Source organism: Salvelinus sp. IW2-2015, linkage group LG3 (assembly GCF_002910315.2).
Source record: "Salvelinus sp. IW2-2015 linkage group LG3, ASM291031v2, whole genome shotgun sequence".
Taxonomy (NCBI): Eukaryota; Metazoa; Chordata; class Actinopteri; order Salmoniformes; family Salmonidae; genus Salvelinus; species Salvelinus sp. IW2-2015.
This window is the reverse complement of record NC_036840.1, coordinates 12,935,248-12,954,472: the sequence shown is the minus strand read 5'-3', so window position 1 is coordinate 12,954,472 and position 19,225 is coordinate 12,935,248. Positions and strand designations below refer to the sequence as shown.

General features: G+C 43.5%; 1 protein-coding gene across 1 annotated transcript in view; it reads right to left on the bottom strand.

The window, feature by feature from the left end:
• The window catches only part of LOC111951056 (serine-threonine kinase receptor-associated protein), a 19,058-nt gene extending 6,174 nt beyond the window's left edge, over nt 1-12,884 (bottom strand). Inside the window, exons 1-8 of the mRNA XM_023969039.2 lie at nt 12,341-12,884; nt 11,921-12,056; nt 9,871-9,952; nt 9,596-9,668; nt 9,411-9,510; nt 8,933-9,070; nt 8,497-8,633; nt 4,304-4,453 (exon numbers count right to left, since the gene is read on the bottom strand). Of these exons, the coding sequence (XP_023824807.1) occupies nt 4,304-4,453; nt 8,497-8,633; nt 8,933-9,070; nt 9,411-9,510; nt 9,596-9,668; nt 9,871-9,952; nt 11,921-12,056; nt 12,341-12,452 (928 nt within the window). The 5' untranslated portion in view covers nt 12,453-12,884. The remainder of the gene's footprint in view (nt 1-4,303; nt 4,454-8,496; nt 8,634-8,932; nt 9,071-9,410; nt 9,511-9,595; nt 9,669-9,870; nt 9,953-11,920; nt 12,057-12,340) is intronic.
• Between the last annotated feature and the right edge of the window lie 6,341 nt (nt 12,885-19,225).

Here is a 19,225-nt window from a genome sequence, read left to right as displayed (position 1 = left end):
GATTGCACAGCGGAGAAGGTACGAGTGGGAATTCGAGACTGGTCAGTGATCTGTTTGTTGACTTGGCTTTTCGAAGACCTTAGATAGGCAGGGCAGGATGGATATAGGTCTGTAACAGTTTGGGTCCAGGGTGTCTCCCCCTTTGAAGAGGGGGTGACGCGGCAGCTTTCCAATCCTTGGGGATCTCAGATGATACGAAGGAGAGGTTGAACAGGCTGGTGATAGGGGTGCGACAATGGCGGCGGACAGTTTCAGAAATAGGGGGTCCAGATTGTCAAGCCCAGCTGATTTGTATGGGTCCAGGTTTTCCAGCTCTTTCAGAACATCTGCTATCTGGATTTGGGTAAAGGAGAAGCTGGGGAGGCTTGGGCGAGTAGCAGCGGGGGGGCGGGCGGGCTGTTGGCCAAGGTGGAGTCGCCAGGAGGAAGGCATGGCCAGCCATTGAGAAATGCTTGTTGAAGTCTTCGATTATCACGGATTTAATCGGTGGTGACCGTGTTACCTAGCCTCAGTGCAGTGGGCAGCTGGAGGAGGTGCTCTTGTTCTCCATGGACTTACAGTATCCCAGAACTTTTTGGAGTTAGAGCTACAGGAGCAAATTTCTGCTTGAAAAAGCGTGGCCTTTGCTTTCCTGACTGACTGCGTGTATTGGTTCCTGACTTCCCTGAACAGTTGCATATCGGGGCTCTTCGATGCTATTGCAGTTCGCCACAGATGTTTTTGTGCTGGTCGAGGGCAGTCAGTCTGGAGTGAACCAAGGGCTATATCTGTTCTTGGTTCTGCATTTTTGAACGGAGCATGCTTGTCTAATATGGTGAGGAAGTAACATTTAAAGAATACCAGGCATCCTCAACTGACGGGATGAGGTCAATATCCTTCCAGGGTACCCGGGCCAGGTCGATTAGAAAAGGCCTGCTCGCAGAAGTGTTTTAGGGAGCGTTTGACAGTGATGAGGGGTGGTCGTTTGACCGCGGACCCGTGGCGGATACAGGCAATGAGGCAGTGATCGCTGAGATCTTGATTGAAGACAGCAGAGGTGTATTTGGAGGGCAGGTTGGTCAGGATAATGTCTATTAGGGTGCCCATGTTTACGGATTTAGGGTTGTACCTGGTGGGTTCCTTGATGATTTGTGTGAGATTGAGGCATCAAGCTTGGATTGTAGGACTGCCGGGGTGTTAAGCATATCCCAGTTTAGGTCACCTAACAGAACAAACTCTGAAGCTAGATGGGGAGCGATCAATTCACAGATGGTGTCCAGGGCACAGCTGGGAGCTGAGGGGGGTCGGTAGCAGGCGGCAACAGTGAGAGACTTATTTCTGGAGAGATTAATTTTTAAAATTAGAAGTTCGAACTGTTTGGGCCATAGACCTGGAAAGTATGACAGAACTTTGCAGGCTATCTCTGCAGTAGATTGCAAACTCCTCCCCCTTTGGCAGTTCTATCTTGACGGAAAGTGTATAGTTGGGTATGGAAATCTCAGAATTTTTTGGTGGCCTTCCTAAGCCAGGATTCGGACACGGCCAGGACATCAGGGTTGGCAGAGTGTGCTAAAGCGGTGATTAAGGCAAACTTAGGGAGGAGCTTCTATGTTGACATGCATGAGGCCAAGGCTTTTTCGATCACAGAAGTCAACAAATGAGGGTGAACTGGGGACATGCAGGGCCTGGGTTTACCTCCACATCACCAGAGGAACAGAGGAGTAGTAGGATGAGGGTGCGGCTAAAGGCTATCAAAACTGGTCGCCTAGAGCGTTGGGGACAAAGAATTAAAAGGAGCAATTTATGGGCGTGGTAAGAATAGATTCTGGGCATAATGTGCAGACAGGGGTATGGTGGGCGCGGGGTATAGCGGAGGCAAGCCCAGGCACTGGGTGATGATAAGAGAGTTGTATCTCTTGACATGCTGGTCTCAATGGGTGAGGTCACCGCATGTTTGGGGGGTGGGACAAAGGAGGTATCAGAGGTACGGAGAGTGGAACAACAGGGTCCATTGCAAACCAAAACAATGATTAATGATAAGCTAGCCTGAACAACAGTATGCAAGGCATATGATATTTGAGAGAGACATACAATAAGGCATAAAGTGATTGCAGGTCTTGATTGGGAGAGCTAGCTAAAACAACAGTAAGATAACAGCAGCAATACAGGGTGCTAGTCTAACACAGCAAACAACAGGTAAAAACTGGCGACGACTAGGCAGAGAGGGTCGGATTAACTACACACAGATCCTGAGTTAAAGCACAGAGCCGACAGATAAAACACAAATAAACAGAATGGAGTACCCGTTGAATTAATGGACAGTCAAGCATGCATCAGCTATGTAGCCAAGTGATCATAGTGTCCAGGGGGCAGCCGTAGATGGAGCAGGGAGGCCTCCACTAAGCTAGCACGCGGCGTTTTAAAGTTAGTAGCCGCGGTGGGGTGGTCTGCTCAGACGGAGGGGGTCTGCTCAGACGTGGTCGGTGTCGACAGAGAATCCAAGCCGGATGGCGAAAGAGAGGTTGTGAAATTGTAAGAATTGTGTTTGCTAACTGGTGGCTAGCTTTCGTGGCAGTGGCGCTAGCCTTGCGCTAGCTGCAAGCTAGCTTGTGAGGATCCAGAAGTAGTGGCTCAGGGATTACGGCAGGAATCCGGCGTTGTTGTCGAGAGACAGTCCGATGCTGGTAAATTGGTGAGTAATATCCAGGGCTAATAACAGGGCTGGTGTCTGTGCAGAAGGTAAAAGCTACTAGCAGCGGCAAAAAAATGGCTAAATTAGCTTGTAGCTGATTTAGACCAGTTGTGGATGGATTGGCAGGCTTGTGTCGGCAAAAAAAAAGGTCCAGTCCAATTGGCAAAAGAGGTATTGTAGCCCAAGAATTCGCTGGTAGACCTCTTCGGCTAGCCGGCAGATGGGCCTAGCTCGAGGCTAGCTCAAGGCTAACTGGTGCTTGCTTCGGGACAGAGGTGTTAGCCAGTAGTAGCCACTCGGTTGCAGCTAGCTAGCTGTGATGATACGGTGTAATTGTCCAGAGCTGCGTCAGGAATCCGGTGATGTGGTAGAGAAAAAGCAGTCCTATATGCTCTGGATTGATATCGCGCTTGCAGACTGGCAGGTATTGGCCCGGTATTGAAGCTGGCTGTGTCCGAGTTGAGGGTGAAGACCGCAGCAGTGGCTAACTGACTACTAGCTAGTAGCTAGTTATCTGGCTAGCTTCTGATTGGGGTTACGGTTCTAAAGTATAAAAAAATAGCAGGTCCGTACCACATTGGGTGAGGCGGAATGTAGGAATGTATATTCAGTTCCTAGATGGAAAGTGAAATTAAAATATATACGAAATGTATACGAAAAATACGAAGACTATTTACACGGGACAAGACAAGACAAAGACACGTCCGACTGCTACGCCATCTTGGATTCCATGGGAGTAGGAGTAGCTAGTGCCTTAGACAGGTGCCTTAGACCACTGCACCACTCGGGAGGCAGAAATACCTTATTTACATAAGTATTCAGACCCTTTGCTATGAGACTCGAAATTGAGCTGTATCCTGTTTCCATTGATCATCCTTGAGCTGTTTCTAAAACTTGGAGACCACCTGTGGTAAATTCAAGTGATTGGAAATTATTTAGAAAGGCACACACACCTGTCTATATAAGATCCCACAGTTGACAGTGCATTTCAGAGCAAAAACAAGCAATGAGGTCGAAGGATTGTCTGTAGAGCTCCAAGACAGGATTCTGTCGAGGCACAGATCTGGGGAAGGGTAACAAAACATTTCTGCAGCATTGAAGGTTCCCAAGAACAAAGTGGCCTCCATTATTCTTAAACGGAAGAAGTTTGGAACCACCAAGACTCTTCCTAGAGCTGGCTGCCCAGCCATATCGAGCAATCGGGGGAGAAGGGCCTTGGTCAGGGATGTTACCAAGAACCCGATGGTCACTCTGACAGAGCTCCAGAGATCCTCTGTGGAGATGAGAGAACCTTCCAGAAGGACAACCATCTCTGCAGCACTCCACCAATCAGCCCTTTATGGTAGTGGCCAGACGGAAGCCACTCCTCAGTAAAAGGCACATGACAGCCCACTTGGAGTTTTCTAAAAGGCACCTAAAGGACTCTCAGAACCTGAGAAACAAGATTCTCTGGACTGATGAAACCAAGATTGAACTCTTTGGCCTGAACGCAAAGCGTCACATCTGGAGGAAACCAGGCACCGGTCATCACCTTGCCAATACCATGCCATATTGCTTATACCTACCCAGTCATTTCAGATAAAGCTCCTAGGAACCCCTATTAATTATTTGGCATTAAGCATGAAAACTCACCAGGAAGGACACACTTCCACAGGCCATAGGTTTTGCCGACCGCAGTCTGCCACAGCCGGAGCGTACCATCCTCAGAGCCACTGGCATACAGCTCCCCGTCTGGACTGAACCGCACGCAGTGGACTGGCCCAAAGTGGCCCTTGTATGACTCTACAGGAGGAGCGGAAAGAGAGCCACAGCAGTGTTAAACATGACCCTAACCCTAAACATGTCCACACACAGGTTATAAAGCCATACATGTGAGGGAGCCACTCATGTCCAACAGTATACGGTCGATGTCAGTGAATTGGTTAGGATTGAGTGAGCATTTTCTTATATACAGTGCATTCGGAAAGTATTCAGACCCCTTGACTTTTCCCACATTTTGTTACGTTACAACCTTATTCTAAAATGGATGACGTATTTTTTTCTCAATCAATCTACATGCAATACCCCATACTAACAAAGCAAAAACAGTTTTTTAGAACATTTAGCAAATTTATTTAAAAAAAACATACTTTTTTTAACTTAAGTATTAAGACCCTTTGCTATGAGACTCAAAATTGAGCTCAGGTACATCCTGTTTCCATTGATCATCCATGAGATGTTTATACAACTTGATTGGAGTTCACCTGTGGTAAATTCAATTGATTGGACATGATTTGGAAAGATACACACCTGTTTATATAAGATCCCACAGTTGACAGTGCATGTCAGAGCAAAAACCAAGCCATGATGTTGAAGGAATTATCCATAGAGTCTGTAGCATTGAAAGTCCCAAAGAATACAGTGGCCTCCCTCATTCTTAAATGGAAGAAGTTTGGAACCACCAAGACTCTTCATAGAGCTGGCCTTGGTCAGGGATATGACCAAAAACCCGATGGTCACTCTGACAGAGCTCCAGAGGTCCTCTGTGGAGATGGCAGAACCTTCCAGATTGACAACCATCTCTGCAGCATTCCACCAATCAGCCCTTTATGGTAGATTGGCCAGACGGAAGCCACTCCTCAATAAAAGGCACATGACAGCCCACTTGGGGTTTGCAAAAAAGCACCTAAAGGACTAGCAGACCATGAGAAACAAGATTCTCTGGTCTGATGAAGCCAAGATTGAACTCTTTGGCCTGAATGCCAAGAATCACATCTGGAGAAAACTTGGCACCATCCCTACGGTGAAGCATGGTGGTGGCAGCATCATGCTGTGGGGATGTTTCTCAGCTGCAGGGACTGGGAGACTAGTCAGGATCGAGGGAAAGTTGAACGGAGCAAAGTACAGAGAGATCCTTTAACAAAAAACCTGCTCCAGAGCACTTAGGATCTCAGACTGAGCCAAAGGTTCACCATACAACAGGACAACAACCCTAAGCACACAGCCAATACAATGCAGGCGTGGCTTTGGGACAAGTCTCAATGTCCTTGAGTGGCCCAGCCAGAGCCCGGACTTGAACCCGATCGAACATCTCTGGAGACATGAAAATAGCTGTGCAGCGACGCTCCCCATCCAACCTGACAGAGCTCCTCAGAGGATCTGCAGAGAAGAATGGGAAAAACTCCCCAAATACAGGTGTGCTAGGCATGTAGCGCAGTGGTTCTTAACCTAGTTGGAGGTACTGAACCCCACCAGTTTCATATGCGCATTCACCGAACCCTTCTTAATTGGAAAAATTAAATATGATTTTTTCAAATTCAAAACATAGGTATATATTTTACTGGTGCACAAAATAAACCGTGCATCAACATCAACACCGTGTGTTCAAAGAACAAAATCATCAAAACATGATTTTCACACAAAAACAAAAACATAATAATGAATATTTACTGCAAATCARTGTGACTTCTGCTGTTGCCTTTCAGAGACCAGTTCAGAAATGCRYGGCTTCASCTTGGCAAGTGCCACTCTCATGTCATTTTCGCAACAAAGTCTGTTCCTTTTCTTCGTTTTTATGTCCAGCATCCTCAAAGGATTGCTCGCAAAGATATGTTGTAACAAACGGTATGAAAATCTCCAGAGCTTTCATAGCAATAACAGGGAACGTTACCATTTGTTGACACCAAAACGTTGAAAGCGTTGTTGTTCTGAAGAGTTGCTGTTGAACCTGGCTCTRCTGAATTTCAATGATTTCATCGAGGTATTCATCATTGACATCTGTTGTCTCAACACTAAACGTGAACGGCTGTCTCACCCATGCTGGATATGACTCTCTTGTAKGGAAGTATCCGTCRAGAGACTTWGCAAGCTCATCTAAGTGCGTGGCAATTGCTTGCTTCAGTTCCGTGGGTACAGAAATGTCTCCGATTCCAGATACATCTTCGATCTTACTTACACAGTCGTCCAGCAGGGGAAAGTTTGCGAAGTTATCGTTCTCTGTTCGTCGTTTCCATAACGGTAGCTTTTTTTGAAAAGCCTTCAGGTTTTCCTCCGCTTCGATGATGTTGACTCCACCGCCCTGCATCTTTTGATTGAGATGATTGAGAGCTGCGAAGATATCAGCCATGTACRCTAAAATGAGAATGAACTCAGAATTTTTGAAGCAATCTGCATGACAATRTTGGTGCTCTTGCAAAAACAGGGCTAATTCCACACRCACGGCAAAARYACRATTCAGCACCTGTCCCCGGGATAACCACCGAACGTTAGAMTGGTACAGAAGTACCTCGAATTCAGAGCCCATTTCTTTACACAGCTCACTGAAGATGCGGTGCCTCAGAGCACTAGTTCGCACATAGTTCATGCATTCCACTACAATTTTTAATACTTCTGCCAGTTTTGGAGGCAAGGTTTGTGTTGCCAACGCATGCCTGTGCAGAATACAATGCGTAACAATGATGTGTGGTGCATCGGCTTTCACTAGCGCACCAAAACCAGACTTTCTTCCCAGCATGACTGGAGCTCCGTCCGAACAAACTGCAGAAACCATATCCCAGGAAAGATTGTTGTCTTTGAAGAAGTCATCCACAAGTTTCTTCACATCGGCTGCCTTAGTTGTTGTTATAAGAGGCTTACAAAATACAAAATCTTCCTTTATCACGTCGTCTTTCACATAGCGCACGAATACAGCAAGCTGGCTTAGATTGGAAACGTCTGTGGTCTCGTCGAGTTGAAGGCTGAATTTTGCCGGGCTTGAAATCAGATCTGCAACTACTTGAGCCAAGATGTCTTTGCTCATGTCCTCTATTCTGTCGCTGATGGTGTCATTTGAAAGAGGAATTTGGGATAACTTAACTTCAGCCTCTTTTCCCAGCATGATATTYGCCATCTTCAACACAGCTGGTTTTATRAGYGTTTCACCAATGGTGTGTGGTTTGCCCTGCTTTGCGATCAGGTAAGCAACTYCGTAYGATSYTGTGAGGATCGGTTTGTTGATGGGTACAAAGCCGAGAACAGGCAGAGTAGCCTTTTCATCAAATCTGTCTCTCTTCACCTTGAATTCAGCGAGCGTTGTGTTCTTGTATTTTCCATCTCCATGCAGCTTAAGGAAGTGTTCTCTTAGTTTTGCCGGTGCTAGACTAGAATTGCTCRACTTGGCATTGCAAATCATGCAGTTAGGACGCTGACTCCCATCACGTTCCGTTATACATGTGAATCCATATTGTACATATTCGTCCAACCACTTTCTTTTTTTGCTCGACATAGTAAGTATGAAGGGATTAAAATATTAAGAAAGAAATCACAAGACGTACCATCACGACAGTCACAAGTCGACTACTGAGCGCACCAAATTCCCTGCAGCACAGATAGGCCAAGCGATGTAGCGTGATCACCTGCAGCCAATGATGGCCAAGCGGGGCGTGTCATCACGAATCATATGAGTCGGATGTGTGTCTTGACCTCCACCGAACCCCTGAGACTGACTGGTTCGATTGAACCCAGGTTAAGAACCACTGATGTGGCGTCATACCCAAGAAGACTCTAGGCTGTAATCACTGCCAAAGGTGCATCAACAAAGTACTGAGTAAAGAGTATACTTATGTAAATGTATTATTTCCGTATTTCCTTTTATACATTTGTAAAAAAAAAAATGTAAAACCTGTTTTTGCTTTGTCATTATGGGGTATGGTGTGCAGATTGATGGGGGGGGGGGATCATCGATTTTAGAATAAGGCTGTAACATTACAAAATATGGGGAAAGTCAAGGGGTCTGAATACTTGCCAAATGCACTGTAAATTGGTGGGATTTTATTATAATTTTTTTTGTAGTTTAAGCTGCTGCTTACCCAACTCCTCCTTGGTGCCGTAGTCAAATTTGTAGAGCTTGAAGTCATCTCCCCCGGCAACAAAGAACTCCTTATCTGGATGCAGCGAGGCAGAGTGAATGGAGGCAGGGGCATCCACAGTCTTGATCATGTCAAGGCTAGGTAGTGAGAAACACAAGTCAGTAAGGAAACACACAAAGCTTTAGCACTAGCAATTACAATCAAATATAAGATAAATCAAACTATAATGGATGTCATATACTGTATGCTATGACTGCCCCTGAGGAGTAGGTAGAAGTAGTCCCTAACCTATGATACAGGGTCAGATATTTTATCAGTCCCCTAATGGTTTAGGCTAGGTTTGGGGGTGGGAAAATCTTATCCTAGATGTGTGGTTAGTGACAACGTCTACCTCGAGCTATGCCTGAGGGCAATGCCTGGGTTTTGTGTATTGTACCTGAGGGCATTGTAGAACGCGATGGTCTTTCCATAGGTGATGACCAAAACCTCTCCGTCAGGTATGTACTCCATGCTGCTGACTGACATGTCGAAGGAGAGCTGCTTCACAACCTCAGTGGAATTCCTGTCCCACAGTCTACACAAGGGAATATAGAGCATATATAGAAATACATATTTTAGATCAATAGATACAGTACTTTATTGATTGAAAAGTCATCAAGAAATGACAGAAAAAATCTGAGAGTGATGGCCAGACTTATGACCATAGTATGTTTATGACTTTTCAATGTTGATAATCACACACTGCTCTCCTGTGTTCATAGTGTGCAGAGACTTTTTGCCGCAAGGGAAAATGACTGCAAAAGCTTCCAAATGTTCCCGATAGTATATAAGGTGTGTGGTCATCCTATCAGCCTTTTGCCATCATGATAATATCCATGACAAATGTCGAACCAGGTAGATCAAAGAGCACTGACCGTACGGTTTTGTCATCAGCGGCAGAGAGGATCTGTGTGTCGTTCTTACACCACAGGGCTTTCTTTATGGCAGACGTGTGCCCTGTAATCTCTTGCGGTTCTGAGGAAAACAAAACACAATACATATCTCGACACAACCAAACGTTGACACAAACAATTAAACGAGGGCGTGCATTGGTACAAACCTGCTTCCGGTTTGTTGAGGTCGTAGATGCGTATTATCTTATCATTCCCTCCTGTTAACAGACAACTGCTATCCTGTCAGAGAGAAATGGAGGGGGAAGAGGTTGACTGAAATATCCAATATATGAAAGTCCTATAAGAAAGTCCCCAGAACAAAAAAGATATGCGAGACATGTAAACAGGTTTACACTGTCATGACAGAGAGAATTTAAGTCCTCAATCTCATACATTTGATACGTACAGTAAAACCCATATCAATTCCAAGTAACTGTAGTACCTGAGTAAAATTGACTGACTTGACAATGTGCTTGTGTGCCAGCGTGAGGACCTCATCTCCAGTCACGGCATCCCACACCTTCCTGAAGAGCAAAGAGATAGTCATCATCAGTATAAAAAGGGAAAGGGGGATACCTCGTCAGTTGTACAACTGAATGCATTCAACTGAAATGTGTCTTCCGTATTTAACCCAACCCTTCTGAATCAAGAGAGGTGCGGGGGGCTGCCTTAACATCCATGTCATTGGTGACCAGGGAACAGTTAGTTAACTGCCTTGCTCAGGGGCAAAGCAACAGATTGTCTTTACCTTGTCAGCTCAGGGATTCAATCCAGCAACCTTTCAGTTACTGACCCAACGCTCCTACCCACCAGGCTACATCAGCCAAGAAAAATAATACTGTAGCCTAATTACCACTTGCCAGACATTCTTTTGGTGTCACCAACTCTGTTGTTAAAATGACAAAGGAGTTATCTAAAACATACAAACTAGCACCCAGGCTAGGAGAGTAATAAGCTAATGTCAGAAATCTTGGCGATCTCTCATTGAACAATATGAATAATTGAAGACTTTCCACTCATTCTGTTCTGAAGTACAGTAAAGGGTTATAGCCTGGTTCTATACTGTATGTGCCATAGCCAACTCTTAGAGCCTGCCAGCTACCTATGGTTCGTTCACCATTCCTATGGGGGAAATTAATGGGGAAAATAATGGTGTTTTGGGATACATGCCGAAAATAAGGTCTGAGTTTAACACAGGCTTAGGAGATCTTATATGTTTTGTTCTATGAGATAATATCAGTCAGTTAACATGACCTTTATGAATTATGAAGCCTATGTGCTCAAAATAAGTCAGTTGCCAACAAGTCACTCACTTTCAGAGATATGGAACAACAACATTAGTCGCAAAATTACGCTATACTAGTCTGACAAAAAGCCAGTGAGCTTTGTAAGCTACCAGCTCAAACAAAAACACAAGAATGGTATATTGTTTTGCTCCAGGCTGCAACCACATCTCTTCAGCGGAAAGGTGCTTTCTTTATTGGTTCCCGAACAATGTCGTCCAGAATTGACTTTGGGTCCGTCTGACAAGGTAAGCTAAGCCTGTTTGCTAGACATCAAAGGCATGGGCTCCCGAGTGGCGCAGCGGTCTAAGGCACTACATCTTAGTGCTAGAGGCGTCACTACAGACCCTGGTTTGATTTCAGGCTCTATCACAACCGGCCGTGATTGTGAGTCCCATAGGGCGGCGCACAATTGGCCCAGCGTCTTCCAGGTTTGGCCGGGTTAGGCCGTCATTGTAAATAAGAATTTGTTCTTAACTGACTTGCCTAGTGAAATAAAGGTTAAATAAATAGTTTTTTTATCTTTTACATTACATGGTTAGCTTTTTACTTGTTTTGATTACATAAATAGCTCATAATTATCTCATAGAACAAAACGCATAAGATCTTCTAAGCCCTTGTTTACGACAGACCTTATTTTCGGAGTTAATCCCCCTAAAAACATTAATTTCCCCATAGGCATTGGCCAACGAGCCATAGCGAAGTTAGCCTCCATTATAGCCCTCAAACTCTAGTCAGCATTCTGCCTTCTCCCTACAGTTTTCAGCCATAAGCGGCGCACACGACTGGAGTTATTCTTATACACAGGTGTTCGGAGAATGCTAGATAGCCAATTAGTACAGTTGGTCGCTGCTTGTCTTCCATCGGTTTCCCATAAGCAAGTGCTGTAATATGGCCGTGTGGCAACACTAACCCTATCAAGGTGTATCAATTTAACCTTCTGTATTTTGAAAATTATTTCTCGCTGATATGAAAGGTCCTTATTCTTCCAAAACCGTACCGCAAGCGACGCGTGTTAATGTTCAGATTGAGCATGCTGCTCTTAACAAAACGCCTTCGTCCAATGACTCTTATGTGTAATGGAACTGAGAGTCATGATCAAGGAATAGCCTCCATTAGAGCCTACAAAAAGAAACAATTACCATTGCTCTCTATATTGTTGTCATAGCCTGGCCATGACAATGTTATGTTGTAGGCCTAAATACATACGCAGTGAAATCTGCAGCAGCAGTGGCTGCCTTGGTGGCTTCATTATTTAGAGTGGCCCCCCAGACAGCACCCTTGTGACCCAGGAACGTTCCGATCCAGTCCCCTGTGTCTCCCTGGCGCAACATGGGTTTGCCATCTACAAGAAGGAACAATCATAAGTGGTTAGTACATTCACAAGTGGCTTTAGACAACTACAGTACCTGCAACTGTAGCACATACATAACTGAAAAAGTCTATGACGATAATTTCCTAAATACATTATTAAATTCCCCTCTCTATTCTGACTCCCACCTGAGAAAAAGGGGTAATATAACTTTGTTAACCTCTACTTTACATTCAATATTTTCTAAACAATGATCTATGGTTATCTACTTAAACAAGGACCGTATCTATAAAATATATCTAGAAAATATATCTTACCTTTGCAGGCACTGATGAGAAAATACCCGTATGGGGTGATGCCACTGAAGGCTAGATCCACCACAGGTCTTGTGTGGCCAGAGCAGGTGAGTGGTGTCTGTCTCATTGCCATGCTCTCCTTTGTTTCAGACTGACGAGCTAGTAAACAATACAAAATGCAAAATAAAATCGCCAAAAGTTTGGAGCTAGTTAGTGAATATAAATGCCAGCTTGTAACTGGCTAGCTAATGTATGGAATGAGATTGCTAAAACTCTGGCTAGTGCTGAATAGCCTGGCTAGTGCTGAATAGCCTAACGTTAGCTTCCAATGGTACCAAAGTTAGCTTGACAAACATTAGCTAGCCAACGATTCTAGATAATTTGAAGATAACGCAACCACCGTTAACTAGATGTTATGAAAAAAAGAGAAGGAATTAAGCGAAGATATTGATGTTTCTGTGAAGGCAAAGGGCTTCTCTCCCAGCTAGGAAATAGCGCGCTAATAGCTACAATATTGCAACTAACTAGCAACGTGCAGTTAGCGACCTTAGGTATTTAAAAAAAACATTGTAAATATAGAAATACTTCCGGTATCATGAAAGCTGAAGTCCTTTCTAAATAAAAGTCCCAGATCTAAATTAATGGTCAAGACTCAAGATAATTGGTGGTACAATGAAATAATCTATCATCAAGACTCTTATTTTAATGTGCTACATTGAATATGATAATATTGTACAATTTACAGAACTTTTGGGGGGACCTGTGGAAATTTAGAGCATCAGGCGTGTGAGGGGTACAATTTGTGCAAAGAAAGCTCTTATGGTGTTGAAAATAACATGTAGGCTTGCCTTACATGGTTTTGTCAAACACAGATTGTACATGAAACAGAGGTAGAAAGAAGGCTCTGGATTAAGGCCACCAGGGTTCTGGTCTAGAAGCACACTTTCCACCTGTGGTGGAAAAAATACCCAATTGAATAAAAGTAAAGATACAGTTGATGTCGGAAGTTTACATACAACTTAGCCAAATACATTTTAACTCTGTTTTTCACAATTCCTGACATTAAATCCTAGTAAAAATTCCCTGTTTTAGGTCAGTTAGGATCACCACTTTATTTTAAGAATGTGAAATGTCAGAATAATAGTAGAGAGAATGATTTATTTCAGCTTTTATTTCTTTCATCACATTCCCAGTGGGTCAGAAGTTTACATACACTCAATTAGTATTTGGTAACATTGCCTTTTAAATTGATTAACTTGGGTCAAACGTTTCGGGTAACCTTCCACAAGCTTCCCACAATAAATTGGGTACATTTTGTCCCATTCCTCCTGACAGAGCTGGTGTTACTGAGTCAGGTTTGTAGGCCTCCTTGCTCGCACACGCTTTTTCAGTCCTGCCCACAAATTTTCTATGGGATTGAGGTCAGGGCTTTGTGATGGCCACTCCAATACCTTGGCTTTGTTGTCCTTAAGCCATTTTGCCACAACTTTGGAAGTATGCTTGGGGTCATTGTCCATTTGGAAGACCCATTTGCGACCAATCTTTAATTTCCTGACTGATGTCTTGAGATGTTGCTTCAATATATCCACGTAATTTTCCATTCTCATGATGCCATCTATTTTGTGAAGTGCACCAGTCCCTCCTGCAGCAAAGCACCCCACAACATGATGCTGCCACTCCCGTACTTCACGGTTGGGATGGTGTTCTTCGGCTTGCAAACCTCCCCTTTATTCCTCCAAACATAACGGTGGTCATTATGGCCAAACAGTTCTATTTTTGTTTGATCAGACCAGAGGACATTTCTCCACAAAGTACAATCTTTGTCCCCATGTGCAGTTGCAAACCGTAGTCTGTCTTTTTTATGTCGGTTTTGGAGCAGTGGCTTCTTCCTTGCTGAGCGGCCTTTCAGGTTATGTCGATATAGGACTCGTTTTACTGTGGATATAGATACTTTTGTACCTGTTTCCTCCAGCATCTTCACAAGATCCTTTGCTGTTGTTCTGGGATTGATTTGCACTTTTCGTACCAAAGTACGTTCATCTCTAGGAGACAGAACGCATCTCCTTCCTGAGCGATATGACGGCTGCGTGGTCCCATGGTGTTTATACGTACTATTGTTTGTTAAGATAAATGTGCTACCTTCAGACATTTGGAAATTGCTCCCACGGATGAACCAGACCTTAACCAGACTCTTTTTTTCCCGAGGTCTTGGCTGATTTATTTTGATTGTCCCATGATGTCAAGCAAAGAGGCACTGAGTTTGACGTTAGACCTTGAAATACATCCACAGGTACACCTCCAATTGACTCAAATTATGTCAATTAGCCTATCAGAAGCTTCTAAAGCCATGAGATAATTTTCTGGAATTGTCCAAGCTGTTTAAAGACACAGTCAACTCAGCGTACGTAAACTTCTGACCCACTGGAATTGTGATACAGTGAATTATAAGTTAAATAATCTGTCTGTAAACAATTGTTGGAAAAATTACTTGTGTCATGCACAAAGGAGATGTCCTCCTAACCGACTTGCCAAAACTATAGTTTGTTAACAAGAAATTTGTGGAGTGGTTGAAAAACAAGTTTTAATGACTCCAAGCTAAGTATATGTAAACTTCCGACTTCAACTGTGCCTTAATAGAAAATGATTCAAGTCACCCAGTAAAATACTACTTGAGTAAAAGTTCAAGTATTTGGTTTTAAATATACTTAAGTATCAAAAGTAAAAGAAAAAATATAAATAATTTATAATTCCTTATATTAAGTAAATTTACAGATAGCCAGGGGCATGCTCCAACACTCAGACATCATTTACAATCTAAGCATGTGTTTAGTGAGTCCGTCAGTTCAGAGGCAGTAGGGATGACCAGGTATGTTCCCTTGATAAGTGTGTGACCAGTTTCTCCTCCTGCTAAGCATTAAAAATGTAACCAGTACTTTTGGGTGTCAGGGAAACTGTATGGAGTAAAAAGTACATACTTTTCTTTAGGAATGTAGTGAAGTAAAAGTAAAAGTAGTCAAAAATATAAATCGTAAAGTACAGATGCCCTAAAAAAGTACTTAAGTAGTACTTTCAAGTATTTCTACTCAAGTACTTTACACCACTGCTTTCCACTGTACCCAGAGGACAAATAAAATCTAATTTCATTTGTCACATGCTTCGTAAACAACAGGTGTAGACTAACAGTGAAATGCTAACTTTTCTAATAATGCAGAGTTAAAGATTATATATTTTTTTTAAATATAAATAGTGACACGAGGAATAAATACACAGCGAATAATGAGTACAAATAACATGGGTATAGACAGGGAGTACCAGTACCGAGTCGATGAGCAAGGGTACAAGTTAATTGAGGTAGCTATCTACATATAGGTAGAAGTAAGGTGACTAGGCAACAGGATAGATAAGACAGTAGCCGCAGCATATATGGTGAGTTTGAAAATGTGTGTGTGTGAGTGTGTGTGTGGCGTCAGTAAGCGTGCGTGTGTGTGTTGGGGTGTCAGTGTAAGTGTGTCAGTGTTTGGGTAGTCCAGTGTGTACAAGAGAGTTAGTGCTAAAAGGGTCAGTGCAGGCAGTCCGGGTAGCCATTTGATTAGCTATTTAGCAGTCTTGTTTAGAAGTCTTATGGCTTGGTAGTATAAGCTGTTCATGGTCCTGTTGTTTTCAGACTTGGTGCACTGGTACCGCTTGCCATGTGGTGGTAGAGAGAACATATGGCTTTGGCAATTTATTTGGCCTTCATCTGACATCGCCTGTTATAGAGGTCCAGGATTGCATGGAACTTGGCCCCAGTGATGTACTGGGGTGTATTCATCACCCTCTGTAGAGCTTTGCAGTTGGGTGCCTTGCAGTTGCCGTACCAAGCGGTGATGCAGGCAGTCACGATGCTCTCAATGGTGCAGCTGTAGGACCTTTTGAGGATCTGAGGGCCCATGCCAAATCTTTTCAGCCTCCTGAGGGGGAAGAGGCGCTGTCGTGCCCTCTTCACAACTGGGTGGGTGTGTGTGGACCATATTCATTCCTTAGTGATGTGGACACCGAAGAACATTAAGCTCTCGACCCTCTCCACTGTAGCTCCAAAGAATGTGGATGGGGGCATGCTCGCCCCTCCATTTCCTGTAGTTCCCAATCAGCCTCTTTGTCTTGCTGGCGTTGAGGACACTTTCAGGATTGCAGTTTAACTATAGTCCGGCCCAGGAAGACAATTCCCAGAGACATGGAGAAGTCAAATTTGAAAATTCCTAATAAGACACTTTAATCATCACCTTTGTGCACAAAACACCCATTGAATTATTCAAATAATTGTTGCAGATGCCAATTTATTTTTTCATCCCTCACAGCCAAAGCTATTAAGGGGATAATTCACACAAATTACTAAATATCATATTGGGTTTCCTTCCCTGTAACCAGTTTATGGACAAAGTATGACATGCTTTCCCATTCAAGTCATGAGACCGATATTATAATTGTTTGTGCATCATGTTCAAATCATCTATAAGTGACTGTTGAGCTTCACAATACATTTGATATAGTTTTGGATGATTTGGACATGATGCGTAAAAAAATGCTAATATTGGTCCCATGTCTTGGACGGGATTTGTGCCACAAATGCTAAAACGTTACCATGTGGAAATGGTGCCAGGGAAACTAACATACCGAGAACATACAAAAAAAGTTTACGTTTAGACTTTTTCTCCTTAAAAGGTTTGAGGCCCCCTCATGTCAAGCTTTGTTGTTAAAGGGATACTTCAGGATTGCGCTAGCGCTAGTTAACAACTTCCTTCAAACTGCAAGCAGTTAAAGGGCATTACCATTACTCATTACCAAAATCCCAAAGTATCTCTGGAAGGAAAAAAATGTTCACTGCTGGTCGTCGAAGTTCGATTCAAATAACACATATGTGACAAAGTGGATGATTTTAATGCATAGGACACTCAAGGACATTCAGAGACTTGTCCCAAAGCCACTCCCGTGTTGTCTTGGCTGTGTACTTAGGGTCGTTGTCCTGTTGGAAGGTGAACCTTCGCTCCCAGTCTGAGGTCCTGAGTGCTCTGGAGCAGGTTTTTTACATTTTTACATTTAAGTCATTTAGCAGACGCTCTTATCCAGAGCGACTTACAAATAGAGAAAAAAAAATGAAAAAAATGAAAACCTTTAAAAAAAAAAAGGTTTTCATCAAGGATCTCTCTGTACTTTGCTCTGTTTATCTTTCCCTCGATCCTGACTAGTTTCCTGCCACCACCATGCTTTACCTTACGGATGGTGCCAGGTTTCCTCCAGACTTGACGCTTGGCATTCAGGCCAAAGAGATCGATCTTGGTTTCATCAGACCAGAGAATCTTGTTTCTCATGGTCTGAGAGTCCTTTAGGTGCCTTTTGGCAAACTCCAAGTGGGCTGTCATGTGCCTTTTACTGAGGAGTTGCTTCCGTCTGGCCACTCTACAATAAAGGGCTGATTGATGGAGTGCTGCAGAGATGGTTGTCCTTCTAGAAGGTTCTCCCATCTCCACAGAGGAACTCTGGAGCTCTTTCAGAGTGACCACCAGGTTCTTGGTCACCTCCCTGAGCAAGGCCCTTCTCCCACGATTGCTCAGTTTGGCCGGGTGGCCTTGTTCTTGGGGACATTCAACGCTGCAGACATTTTTTTGGCACCTTTCCCCAGATCTGTGCCTCGACACAATGCTGTCTCGGCACTCTACGGACAATTCCTTCAGCCTCATGTCTTAGTTTCTGCTCTGACATGCACTGTCAGATGTGGGACCTTATATACACAGGTGTGTGCCTTTCCATATTATGTCCAATCAATTGAATTTACCACAGGTGGACTCCAATCAAGTTGTAGAAACATCTCAAGGATGATTAATAGAAACAGGATGAACCTGAGCTCAATTTCGAGTCTCATAGCAAAAGGTCTGAATACTAATCCGTTTTTAATTGTTTATACAATTGCCAAAAAATATTTAAAAAACTGTTTTTGCTTTGTCATTATGGGTTATTGTGTGTAGATTGATGAGGACATTTTTGGGGGGAATAAGGTTGTAACTTTAAAAAAAATTGGAAACTGTATGTATGCCTAATAAACTTGATTATTAGCCAGCAGTGTGATTGTCTACAAGGCTGAAGAAAGATGCAGTACTATAAGAAAGATACATGTAGGCTATTTTAGTCTTCATTTTCAATGTGTAGGCTGAATTTCCCTTAGTAACACATGGAAAAACTTACATCTCAACTTCCGGACTTGTCTCAGTGCTGTTATGCTGTTTGTTGCTACTTGGCTAGCTGCCAAATTGTTTTTACTTTTATAAAATTTTACCAACGTCTTTTCCTTGCTCTACTTTTTTCATTCAAGTAAACTCAGCAAAAAAAGAAACATCCTCTCACTGTTAACTGTGTTTATTTTCAGTAAACTTAACATGTGTAAATATTAGTATGAACATAACAAGATTCAACAACTGAGACAAACTGAACAAGTTCCACAGACATGTGACTAACAGAAATTGAATAAATGTGTTCCTGAACAAAGGGGGGGTCAAAATCAAAAGTAACAGTCAGTATCTGGTGTGGCCACCAGCTGCATTAAGTACTACAGTGCATCTCCTCCTCATGGACTGCACTGATTTGCCAGTTCTTGCTGTGAGATGTTACCCCACTCTTCCACCAAGGCACCTGCAAGCTCCCGGACATTTCTGGGGGGAATGGCCCTAGCCCTCACCCTCCGATCCAACAGGTCCCAGACGTGCTCAATGGGATTGAGATCCGGGCTCTTTGCTGGCCATGGCAGAACACTGACATTCCTGTCTTGCAGGAAATCACGCACAGAACGAGCAGTATGGCTTGTGGCATTGTCATGCTGGAGGGTCATGTTAGGATGAGCCTGCAGGAAGAGTACTACATGAGGGAGGAGAATGT